The 13,289-nt window shown below is 42.2% G+C and overlaps 1 protein-coding gene across 3 annotated transcripts in view; it reads left to right on the top strand.

Moving 5' to 3' along the window:
* The window catches only part of LOC139538059 (drebrin-like), a 125,859-nt gene extending 112,594 nt beyond the window's left edge, over positions 1–13,265 (top strand). For 2 of the 3 annotated variants that reach the window (XM_071340003.1, XM_071340005.1), the window contains exons 11-15: positions 255–383; positions 3,930–4,043; positions 7,367–7,815; positions 10,149–10,239; positions 11,112–13,265. In XM_071340003.1, coding sequence (XP_071196104.1) covers positions 255–383; positions 3,930–4,043; positions 7,367–7,815; positions 10,149–10,239; positions 11,112–11,164 — 836 coding nt within the window. In that variant the 3' untranslated portion in view covers positions 11,165–13,265. The remainder of the gene's footprint in view (positions 1–254; positions 384–3,929; positions 4,044–7,366; positions 7,816–10,148; positions 10,240–11,111) is intronic. The other variant, XM_071340004.1, reaches the window with a different exon arrangement.
* Positions 13,266–13,289: the final 24 nt, after the last annotated feature.

The following is a 13,289-nucleotide window of genomic DNA, read 5'->3' as shown; positions in this document are numbered from 1 at the left end:
TCTGTCCTCACTATTGGGTTTCTATGGGACCATACCCATTCTCCCACAACCCTTCACTTCTCACCGGGGATCCTCCTGGGCCTTGCCTCGTTTTATCTTGACTTTCTCCTTCCTGTCTTCCTTCTACTCTCCCCTGTCTCTCTTTTCTCTGTGTCCCTCTATCACTCTCTCGCTCTCTCGTCTTTCCCTGTCCTCCCCGCGTCTGTATCTATGTGTGTGTGTGTGTCACCACCCTGGGCCCTGTCTCTTGTCAGGCCGTTTGGACAGCCCGTTACCAGGCCGTTTGGACAGCCCGTTTTTGAAGCAGCAGCACAGTCCCAGCGAGCCCAGTCCGCCCCCCCTCCGCACCCCACCTCACGCGAGGCTGCAGCCCACTGCACCCGGTAGGTACTGGACAGGAGGAGGAGCAGGGAGGCCTCCCCCACCCACCCTCACATTACCACAGTAGAGGACACGCCCCCTGTCACCCCAAATCATCCCCTGAAGCTGCTGTAACAAACTCAGCCCCCTCTCCTGCACCATACCACCCTCCCCACCCCCCACTAGCTTAGAGCACAACTGTGGCTACCTATTGTTAGCTAACCCGGGCTTGACGTGCTCTATTTTATTTTGAGTCCTTGTAGAGCCTGAATTAGATATCTCCATGGTAAAGTAGACCAGATTGGTACTGTCTGTAGGAGATGGGTGGCTGTACAGTGTGCTAAAAGCACTTCCGGTGTGATGACAGATCCTGTGTCTCAGTCAGTCAGCACTCTCCTGGTTTGGCCTCTCTCTCTACACTCCCACTCTGATGCAGTTTGCTTTTAGTTGTCTTGCTGATGATGGCAGCTTATATCAAAGAGCGGAGTTGATCATGACCCTTAGTTCTGCCTACTACTTAGTGCCTCTTATATCTCCTTTTACAAATTCATCTGTGTACTAACTACCCTAACTTACTAACACACTATCTTGTCAACCGCCTTCAGTCTTCCACACGCCAATGATGTTAACTCCATGATCCCTCTCGGTCACCATATTTATCAGTCTGAACTTTTATCCAGGGTTGTGGAGATGAGGGTAGGATGGTTAGGGGAAATGTCATAGTGAACCCTATAGGGCAGGTTTTCACCTGGAGGAGAGAAGGAGAATAATAGAAACCTGCATAGGTTCCATGCTCCATTATTTGTTTTGCCAATCTTACTTCGTATCCACCTTTACCCCATCTACCCATCTGCACCGTTTCTCCGTCCGCACACACACCTTGCGTAGCTTCTGACGAATGACCTGTGAGTGTGTGTGCCGTCGTTATCGAGCTGCCCGTGATCTCAGGAACTGTGTTATGGGCCCTGTGTGTCCATACAGTAAATGGATGTTACCCCTAACCTATGTAGGGTATTGTACTAAAAATGTTACTGTAACTGTACTGGTTATTTCCTAATGTTGTGTCTGTGTCTGTGTAAGGGTGGCCAACCAGTTCCAGCTAGTTCTAACCAGCTCCTACTAGATCCAACCAGGTCCTAGTAGTTCCATCCATCAGCTAAGTCATGAAATTAGTTTAAATTAAAATTGATTCCTATACCACCATCATGACCTTTCACCTCGGTGTATTGACCCCTTAAATTGAAACTGTTTATAAATTGTTCAGCGTTGATGAGGACAGGGGGAAATATTCTATCCTCCTCTATTCTCTTTAGTATTTAAAGACCCCTCGATTAGAAAGGAAATGGCAAGTCCACCCAAGCAAGATGCTGCTGTCAATATATATAATGAGCAGTCACGTAGGGTCATTCATCTCTATGTCCTGTTGTTTCCAGTCACAGTGATGTTGGTCATTATCGTTGGTTTGCTTGTTCATGCCTTGGCTCTTAGTAATTACTAGAGCATGTTCTGTTATTGTGTTTGTAGTTCCTGGTCCTAATTGAATTGAATTGAAGGGAATTGTGTTTGGTGAATCAGCCTGTATAATGTGTTTGCTGGGGTTTATTTGTTGAGTGGATATTCATTGTTTCTCATCCAGATGTGCCCTCATTCTTTGCAAAGTACGTACAGACAGCAGAGAATCCTCAGCTGCCTCCAGAACTTTTATTGGACTTTACACACACCCAAAATGTATACTGAGGCAGGATTAAATCAGTCAAGACATATAAACAGAAGGAATCCTGCACTGAATATTGCTGCACCCAAAAGTGAATTCGCTGTTTAAATCAAGACAAACAGCATCACCGTGAAGATCTTTATCAGAGTGTAGTATTGCTTGAGGTGCTGAAGATTCCCCGAACCACAAATCACAGATCAGATTACTTTACCATTCCTAACCATAATCATTGGATATCTGATCCTGTATCAGTGGTTAGGGGCAAGTTCTAGCTACAGTACTTATTGAAGTCCATGTACTGTATTGTAGTGGAGAGCTGATATAGCCCATATGGAGTAACTGTTGCTGCAGCTCATGCATGGGATTGACACTACTGCTGCTACTGCTCTACTGTGTTACTTCTACACTATATATACAAAAGTATGTGGACACCCCTTCAAATTAGTGGATTCAACTATTTCAGCCACACCCATTGCTGACAGGTGTATAAAATCGAGCACACAGCCATGCAAACTCCAAAGACAAACATTGGCAGTAGAATGGCCTTACTGAAGAACTCAGTGACTTTCAACGTTGCACTGTCATAGGATGCCACCTTTCCAACAAGTCAGTTTGTCAAATTTCTGCCCTGCTAGAGCTGCCCCGGTCAACTGTAAGTGCAGTCATTGTGAAGTGGAAATGTCTAGGAGCAAGTGGTAGACCACACAAGCTCACAGAACAGGGCCGCCAATTGCTGAAGCGCGTATTGCATAAAAATCACCTGTCTTCGGTCACAACACTCACTACCGAGTACCAAACTGCCTCTGGAAGCAACGTCAGCACAAAAACTGTTCGTCGGGAGCTTCATGAAATGGGTTTCCATGGCCGTGCAGCCACACACAAGTCCCAAGTCCCAACAGTCTGCTGGAGTGGTGAAAAGCTCGCCGCCGTTGGACTCTGGAGCAGTGGAAACGCGTTCTCTGGAGTGATGAATCACACTTCACCATCTGGCAGTCCGACTTTGTGGCAACAGTTTGGGGAAGGCCCTTTCCTGTTTCAGCATGACAACGCCCCCGTGCACAAAGTGAGGTCCATACAGAAATGGTTTGTTGAGATCGGTATGGTAGAACTTGACTGGCCTCCACAGAGCCCTGACCTCAACCCCATCAAACACCTTTGGGATGAATTGGAACGCGGACTGCGAGCCAGGCCTAATTGCCCAACATCAGTGCCCGACCTCACTAATGTTCTTGTGGCTTAATGGAAGCAAGTCCCCACAGACATTGTTCCATTATCTAGTGGAAAGCCTTCCCAGAAGAGTGGAAGCTGTTATAGCAGCAAAGGGGGGACCAACTCCATATTAATGCCCATGATTTTGGAATGAGATGTTCGACGAGCACGTGTCCACGTACTTTTGGTCATGTAGTGTATTTGCTGAAATGCCTGATGGAAAGGACCCACGCTTCACCATCACCAGTGATGTTACGTCACATGATCTCATCCCCAGCTACATTTGAGCTTTAGCAGAAATACTCTGTTACAGTTGCTGTTGCACCATTCAAGTCAATCCTGAAAACAAATAACCACGCCATTGTCATCAGTGTGAAATTGAATGCAGTGTTCAGGCTAGCCTGACTGCTGATTGTGACCAATGGTGTTATTTTAATTGTGTTCATGTGATTATGTGGTGGCATTTTGTCTGTGTTTGGTAACATTTTGAATGTGTTGATGATTTGATTGTTGGGTGGTACAGTATTTTCATTCTGTTAGTGATTTAATTGTTTGGTGCCATTTTGATTGGGATTGATATGATTGTGATGTTATGATGGTGATGGTTTGAAGTTGTTATGGTGTACACTTTCTGATATTCCTCCAGATGGCGATGATGAAGGGAGCTTAGATCACAGTATGGGAACGTCCTCAACGCCAATCCCCAAAATAGTCACCACACCCATCCAGGAGGCGGAGGATGACAGCCGGAACGAGTGGGGTAAGATTAGGCAGAGTTGGGTAATACTGGGGTAAGCCTGAGGGTCTTATGAGGACTTAAATCCTTGAATTCTGTTTGATTATGTTGCTATAGGCTACTTTGTACATGGCTAATGTTAGCATTGAAAGTCATTGAGAGCACTTACTCTGTTGGATATCATTCATCCCAGACAAACAAAGACAGCGGGCACACATATTCACAAGCATTTTTATTTTGTCTTAATATTAACAACATTTGAAATATACATTTTGATAGACCAAAGTATCAGCTATTACACCATGTAAAGGAACAACATCCTACTGAGTCAGGTTTGAAGGCCTCCTTGCTCGTACACGCTTTTTCAGTTCTGCCCACAAATGTTCTATGGGATTGAGGTCAGTGCTTTGTGATGGCCACTCCAATACCTTGACTTTGTTGTCATGAAGTCATTGTCCATCTGGAAGACCCATTTGTGACCAAGCTTTAACTTCCTGACTGATGTCTTGAGATGTTGCTTCAATATATCCACATAATTTTCCTGCCTCATGATGCCATCTATTTTGTGAAGTGCACCAGTTCCTCCTGCAGCAAAGCACCCCCACAACATGATGCTGCCATTCCCGTGCTTCACGGTTGGGATGGTGTTCTTGTCACGCTCGTCATAATGAATGGACCAAGGCGCAGCGTGCGTAGAGTTCCACATATTTTAATAAATAGAAACTCACCAAACAAGCACAAACGAAACGTGACCTTCTGGGCTGCTCACAGGCAGCTACACAAACACAAGATCCCACAAAGCACAAAGGGGAAATGGCTGCCTAAATATGATCCCCAATCAGAGACAACGATAAACAGCTGCCTCTGATTGGGAAACATACCTGGCCAACATAGATGATTAAACACCTAGATAACCCACCCTAGTCATTGTCACGCTCCAACCACCATAGAGAATAAACAGCTCTCTATGGTCAGGGCGTGACAGTTCTTCGGCTTGCATGCCTCCCTCTTTTCCCTCCAAACATAACGATGATCATTATGACCAAACAGTTCTATTTTTGTTTCATCAGACCAAAGGACATTTCTCCAAAAAGCACGATCTTTGTCCCCATGTGCAGTTGTAAACCGTAGTCTGGCTTTTTTATGGCCGTTTTGAAGCGGTGGCTTCTTCCTTGCTGAGCGGACTTTCAGGTTATGTCTATATAGGACTCGTTTTACTGTGGATATAGATACTTTTGTACTGTTGTTCTGGGATTGATTTGCACTTTTCACACCAAAGTACGTTCATCTCTATAGGAGACAGAACGTGTCTCCTTCCTGAGCGGTATGACGGCTGTGTGGTCCCATGGTGTTTATACTTGCATACTATTGTTTGTACAGATGAACATGGTACCTTCAGGCGTTTGGAAATTGCTCTCAAGGATGAACTAGACTTGTTGAGGTCTACAATTTTTTTTCTGAGGTCCTGGCTGATTTCTTTGGATTTTCCCATGATGTCAAGCATGATGAGTTTGAAGGTAGGCCTTGAAATACATCCACAGGTACACCTCCAATTGACTCAAATTATGTCAATTAGCTTATCAGAAGCTTCTAAAGCCATGACATCATTTTCCAAGCTGTTTAAAGGCACAGTCAACTTAGTGTATGTAAACTTTTGACCCACTGGAATTATGATACAGTGAATTATAACTGAAAGAATCTGTCTGTAAACAATTGTTGGAAAAATGACTTGTGTCATGCACAAAGTAGATGACCTAACCGACTTGCCAAAACTATTGTTTGTCAACAAGAAATTTGTGGAGTGGTTGAAAAACTACTTTTAATGACTCCAACCTAAGTGTATGTACCACTTTAAGCCGTAAACTCCACAGAGCTGGACTTTATGGAAGAGTGGCCAGAAAAAAGCCATTGCTTAAAGAAAGAATAAACAAACATGTTTGGTGTTTGCCAAGAGCCAAGTGAGTGACTCCCCAAACATATGGAGGAAGGTACACTGGTCATATGAGACTAAAATTGAGCTTTTTGGCCATCAAGGAAAACGCTATGTCTGGCGCAAACCCAACACCTTTCATCATCCCGAGAACACCATCCCCACAGTGAAGCATGGTTGTGGCTGCATCATGCTGTGGGATGTTTTTCATCGGCAGGGACTGGGAAAGTGGTCAGAATTGAAGGAATGATGGATGGCGCTAAATACAGGAAAATACTTGAAGGAAACCTGTTGCAGTCTTCCAGAGATTTGAGACTGGGATGGAGGTTCACCTTCCAGCAGGACAGTGACCCTAAGCATACTGCTAAAGCAACACTCGAGTGGTTTAAGGGGAAAACATTTAAATGTCTTGGAATGGCCTAGTCAAAGCTCAGACCTCAATCCAATTGAGAATCTGTGGTATAACTTAAAGATTGCTGTACACCAGCGGAACCCATCCAACTTGAATGAGCTGGAGCAGTTTTGCCTTGAAGAATGGGCAAAAATCCCAGTGGCTAGATGTGCCAAGCTAATAGAGACATAAACCCCAAGATACATCAGCTGTAATTGCTGCAAAAGGTGGCTCTACAAAGTTTTTTTGTCTTATTTCTTGTTTGTTTCACAATAAAAAATATCTTGCATCTTCAAAGTGGTAGGCATGTTGTGTAAATCAAATCGATTTTAATTCCAGGTTGTAAGGCAACAAAATAGGAAAAATGCCAAGGGGGTGAATACTTTCGCAAGCCACTGTATACACAGTAGCAATTTAGTTTTCCCTCAGTTAATTTAGGACTCTAAAACAAAATTAAATGTAACATTTGGGGGCCCCCAAAGCTCATTGGTCCCCTGTCGTGCGTGGGCTGCGGCGGTGTGTGCTATGCCAGTGACACGCATGCACACACACACAACCTGGGACTGTGTGTATTTTCCCAGGCCTAATTTGCCTTCATAGATTGCTGGGCTTCCCCTGCTCATGTCTCTAGTCCCCAGTGGCACTCTGGTACTGTGGACAGTGTTAAAGTACACCACCTGAACACCAATGAGTGTAACAGGAACACAACACAAGGGGATCACTGTGTAGGAGTCCATGTGGTGTTGTCTGAAGTTTAAGCTGTACCAGCCCACCATGTTGTGGACCTAAGAGATCTTGGACTGTAGGTATACTGTAAGATCATCAATAAACAGTGTGGTCTTTCTATTGCTGCAACGATGTGTAAGTGGAGTTTATTATCTGTGAACTGTGTGACTAGAATAACAGGGCATACTGATGATCTTCTGACTGTTTCGCTTTGTGTCCTATCAGGTCTTATTGATAACAAGTTTTGACTGTTATCAATAACAGTCCCCCTCCCTCTCTCTCTACCTTCCTCCCCTCCAGGTGAGCCCAAGCAACAGCCAGGCCCAGTCCAGGACTCCACCCCCACCAAGCCCATTCAGAGCGTGGCACCCCAGACCCGCACAGACTCCAAACCCCCATCTTCTACCCCGGACGACTATGACCCTTTCTCAGGCTTCAGGCCCCTGCCTGCCCCCACCGCCGCAGACCCCCTGGTGGAGCTATGGGACAGCAGCCCTGCAACCGGCATCGCCCCCTCTCAGGCCCCACACCCTGGAGGGCAACCCCAGCCCCTGCTGAGCTTTGACGAGATGGGGGATGTACCATTCTGCCCGGGGGGTCCTGAGGGGGTCGAGGAAGAGCCCTCCAGCCTAGTGGATGTGGCCGGGACCCACGATATGACCCTGAGCTACCAGCAAGCACTGCAGCACGCTTCAGATGATACTCAGCTGATGACCAACGGGGAGACCCTGCTCAAAGAAGGGACTCAGGTCAGGAGAGGAGCAGTAGTCATGTTATCTCATATTACAGTATATTGAGCAAAATTACTTGGCAGTACTTTACATGCATGGAGTTGCCCTTATACTTATGCCATTAAGTTGACGTTTTGCCAATACAGCAATACAGCATGTAATTTCTCAGCTGCACAACAACAAAGGTATGTTGTCTGCACTATCTGTATTGTATCATTCCTTATAAAATAATAAGTATTATATTATGTGCCACAAGATGGCAGTAAATGCATTCTACATCAGCACTAGTGGGTGCCACTGGTTACCTGGGAGAGAGAGGATGGAAGTTTGTTCTGTGTTCCTGATCTGGAACAAAGATGAACAACACATAAACAGATAGTATAGTACTGAATGATCTATGGTACAAATTGCCCCCAGATAACCTTGGCTGTACTGTACATGTAGCATTTGTTTGGACAGAGTGGCTCGGTGATATACAGTGCCTTCAGAAAGTATTCACACCCCTTGACTTTTTCCACATGTTGATGTCTTTAAAGACTGAATTTAAAATGTATCAAATTTAGATTTTTGTGATCTACACACAACACCCCATAATGTCAAAGTGGAATTTTGTTTTTTGAAATGTTTACAAATTAAAAATGAAAACCTGAAATGTCTTCAATCAATAAATATTAAACCCCTTTGTTATGGCAAGCTTAAATAAGTTCAGGAGTATAAATGTGCTTAACAAGTCACATACAAAGTTGCATGGAATCACTCTGTGTGCAATAATAGTGTTTAATATGATTTTTAAATGAGTACGCCATATTTGTACCCTACACATACAAATAAAATAAAAAATGTCACATGCGCCGAATAAAATAAAGTGTAGACCTTACAGTGAAATTCTTACTTACAAGCCCTTAACCAACAATGCAGTTCAAGAAATAGAGTTCATAAAATATTTAGTAGATATAGTAAAATAAATCAAATCAATCAAAATGTAACACAATACATTTACATAACAATAACGAGGCTATGTACAGTGGGTACCGGAACCCAGTCAATGTGCGGGGGTGAATTATCTGTAAGGTCCCTCAGTCAAGCAGTGAATTTTAAGCAGAGATTCAACCACAAAGACCAGGGAGGTTTTCCAATGGTTCGCAAAGAGAAAGAGCACACATTGGATATCCCTTTGAGCATGGTGCAGTTAGTAATGGATGGTGTATCAATACATCCAGTCACTGCAAAGCTACAGGCGCCCTTCCCAACGCAGTTGCCGGAGAGGAAGGAAACCACTCAGGGATTTCACCATGAGGCTAATGGTAATTTTAAAACAGTTAGAGTTTAATGGCTGTGATAGGAGATAACTGGGGATGGATCAACAACATTGTAGTCACACTACAATACCAACATAAATAGAGTGAAAAGAAGAGTGAAAAGAAGGAAGCCTGTACATAATAAAAAATATTCCAAAACATGCATGCAGTTTGCAATGAGACACTAAAGTAATACTGCAAAAATGTGGCAAAGATTTAAAAAAAAAAATATATATATATTGGATAAAACGTGTTATGTTTGGGGCAAATCCAACACATCGCTGAGTACGCCTCTTCATATTTTCAAGCATGGTGATGGCTGCATCATGTTATGGGTATGCTCGTCATCGGCAAGGACTAGGGAGTTTTTTAGGATAAAAATAAACTGAATAGTGCTAAGCACAGGCAAAATACTAGAGGAAAACCTGTTTCAGTCTGCTTTCCAACAGATACTGGTAGACAAATTCAGCTTTCAGCAGGATAATTTCCTAAAACACAAGGCCAAATATATACCGGAGTTTCTTACCAAGACGACATTGTCGTCGTTACACTTTTGACTTAAATTGGCTTGAAAATCTATGGAAAGACTTGAAAATGGCTGTTTAGCAGTGATCAATAACCAACTTGACAGAGCTGGAAGACATTTTTTAAGAATAATGTGCAAATATTGTACAATCCATGTTTGAAAAGCTCTTAGAGACTTACTCAGAAAGACTGTATTCAGCTGTAATCACTGCTAAAGGTGATTGTATTGACTCGGGGTTGAATACTTTTCAAATTAAGATATATTAGTATTTTATTTTAATCAAAAGAATATATATATATATATATTCTACTTTGACATTAGAGTATTGTGTAGATTGTTGACTAAAAATGACAATTAAATAAATTGTAATCCCACTTCGTCACACAACAAAATGTGAAAAAAGTCAAAGGGTGTGATTACTTTCTGAAGGCACTGCAGCAGTAGCATAGTGTGTCTATATGTCTCCATGCATAGAAACAATACTGTTATCAACTAATGTTTCTGCCTGCCTGCCTGCCTTCCTGCAGGCGAACGAGGGTTACTTCAGCCAATCGCAGGAGGAGGAGAAATGCTCTGCTAAAATGACCCCAACATCAGTGTTTTATAACAAGCCACCAGGTGAGAGAGAGAGAGCGATAGAGAGAGAGAGAGCGATAGAGAGAGAAAGCGTGTCATGTCAGGATTAAACATCAAAATAACCTTTTTGCCTGAAAGCTGTGAGGATTATTCTGTTGGAAATACATCAATATTTGAAAAAGTAGTAACACTGTAAAATAAGGTACCATTTGTAAAGTGTTTGAATAGTTTATAATCACATCATTGAGGGTTATTTAATCATTTCTAAATGCATTATAAACCATTAATAAACACTTATATCGCTTTGGTCTAAATAGAGCAATTAACTGGTCAGTGCTTACCAAAAAGTGAGCCAATATTTACCTTCTGTTATTATCCGTTTACAAATGCACTTATAATATGCACCCTTGTGTATAATCATGCAACCTTATTTTCAATGGTTGAACAGTTAAACAATAGTTATTTTCTCCTTCTTGGGTGTGATGCATTAGTGCTCTCCAGGAACAGAACAGGTTGGTTTTCAGACCAATGGTCAACATCGCACTATTTTGACCAATGCGTTATAACCCATTAATGAATGGTTTATAGTGCATTTACAAGTAATTTAATAACCATTAACGACATCATTATAAACTCTTTATAAACCCTTTACAAATGGTACCTTAACAATCACCAGCTTGGCTAATCATGTTGTTACTATTTTATTCAAGAACTGCTGTCACACTTATTTTTGAAGACAGTCTGACTTATGCTGCTGATTGTTATAGTATGTGGTTGTTTCTGCCCATTTATTTGACATATTGTAAGACACCCTGGATAAAAAGATTAAAGTTTGTGTGTGTGTTTGTTTGTTTTTTCAAACATTGACCAAGTGGATTTATGGATGTTTATCTATGCCCTGTGCGTGTGTACAGAGATTGACATCACATGCTGGGACACAGACCCTGTAATGGAAGACAGCGACTAGACCATGGCGAAGTAGTCCGGTCCGGCGGTGGAAAGCAGAAACAACGCATCATCAACAACGAAACAGACTTTTTTTTAAAGTAATAATAACAACAAGTCTTGCATAAAAAAAATCGGTATAATGTTCTAGAAGGGGAAAAAACTGATGTTAGCCACAGAAAAGGTTTTTGAGTTATTGTTAAAGATGCTAATGCGTTAATAATGAGCTCTTGGTTTTGTGTTTTTTTCTTTTTCTTTGATTTCTCCTTTTTTTGCTATGCAGAGTAAATAGTGGGGGGTGGGGAATACTTTCTTGAGAATGTATGTGTCTTCTACAGCAGACTAAACACCCTGTACCAGACAGGTAGCCTATTAGAATGTATAGCAACCCTCCCCCTCCGTTCTCCCTCGTTCTGGGTAGCTACAGTAGTTGGGGATCAGAGAGGAGTGGTGCCTAGTGTAATCCTGTAGTCTTTGATGTTTCAGTTTGGCCATGGGGCAATGGGAGGGTGGGGGCAGATGAAGGCGTGGCGAACATCAGACTACAGGCTGGGATAGCAGTACCATTGTACTACCCCATAGTAAAACCCTGATACATATAAGGGAGGTATAACGAAATACTTGTTTTGTGCTGTACCAAGTCACTTTGAAAAGGAATATCTATTGTAGTTTGTTATCGTTGTGTTGGTTGGCATCTCTCCCAGCAGAAAATCTGACATGGGGAAAATAAGTATGATTTTTCTACCTATTAGAAGTGTTCTATAAATTGACATTCAGGATCTTTGAATCATGGCAATAGCGGTAGTCTCTTGTTTTGTCTAGGCAATGACTGTATCTAGAGCACTCAGATGGGAATGAGGACGTTCATCACACATTGTGGCACTATGAACGGAGCAGTGTGTCTTGTGCTAAGGTGGTTCTAGAGCTGCTGCAGTAGTCTCTGCTTTGTAACACTACACCTTCTTTGCAGTAGATGACACAAATGCACCCTTTTGCTTTCCATGTGTATTTATTTCCCTTGTCCTTCTTTTAAAATGATGTAGTTCACATGCACGTCCCTAGATGGCCTCAGCACCGTTTTGTATACTATTGTAATTCTATTGTTGGACTACCTCTGTGTTGTTTTTGCACAGATATCATTCTCTCACCCAGTTATCTCGTTTCTGATTTCACTGTTAACAGTCTAAATGAGAACCATTCCGGTGGATTAGTTTTGCCAGGTGCCCTTCTAAATGCTTTTGATCATCAAGCCTGGTTTTCAACGGTATTATTGCTCTAATGTTTAGAAACAGGTTCTAGCTTCTTGATGCATCCCTCTGCACATGGCTTATAGACCAGTCTTCCATTATTTCATCTACAGGAGGTTTCTTATCATTACTCTTCAAGGTTATAGTTTCATTCCTGAGATGCCACTCCTTAGATCTGATTCTATATCAATCCAGGCATTCTTACCCATAGATATAGACCACTTCTATAGCAGCTATATGTTGTTATAGCTATGTGCTCTTACCACACAATTCTGAGTGGGAACCAACAAGCAATAAGAAAATTAACCAATCTAGTATTTTGTCCTGTAAATAGCGTTTGTTTTTTAGAAATACACAACTACAACTAATGAACGTCTAACACTTTGTCATTGTGGCCCTTATGATTATGACACTTTGAATTTAGGCTTGTTGTGGGATTGAATGAGATGTTTAAATAAAGTTTCTTTGAAGCGAAATATGAAATGTGATTCCATATCCCTACCAGCCTTTTTCTGTATATGAGAATGAAAGAATGCTTAGTAAGAGCCGACCAACCTGCATCTTTAGCAATAACTGACACCCTTTCTACATGATTTCAATGTATACTTCTTCACCCTGATAACCTCCTGGGTAGGAATTATTATTCTCTCCCGATCACACTACTAGGAGACTACTACTACTACTCTACTACTACTACCCTCTTTGCCCCAAAGCAAGGCTTAGCTGTTCCTTGTCTTATCTCTCTTTTCATTTAAAATATATTTTATTTATCTTCCCATCCGCTTCTCACACGCTCTGTTTTTTAAATAAGCACAAGATCTTTTGTGACATGCTAAGTGCTGATGTATGTTAATAAAAGACTTAAAAACCTCCAAATGATGACTTGAGTGTTTTTGATTT

This window comes from Salvelinus alpinus, chromosome 13, assembly GCF_045679555.1.
Source record: "Salvelinus alpinus chromosome 13, SLU_Salpinus.1, whole genome shotgun sequence".
Taxonomy (NCBI): Eukaryota; Metazoa; Chordata; class Actinopteri; order Salmoniformes; family Salmonidae; genus Salvelinus; species Salvelinus alpinus.
Note: the sequence above shows the minus strand (reverse complement) of the source record. Positions and strands in the feature narration are given on the sequence as shown.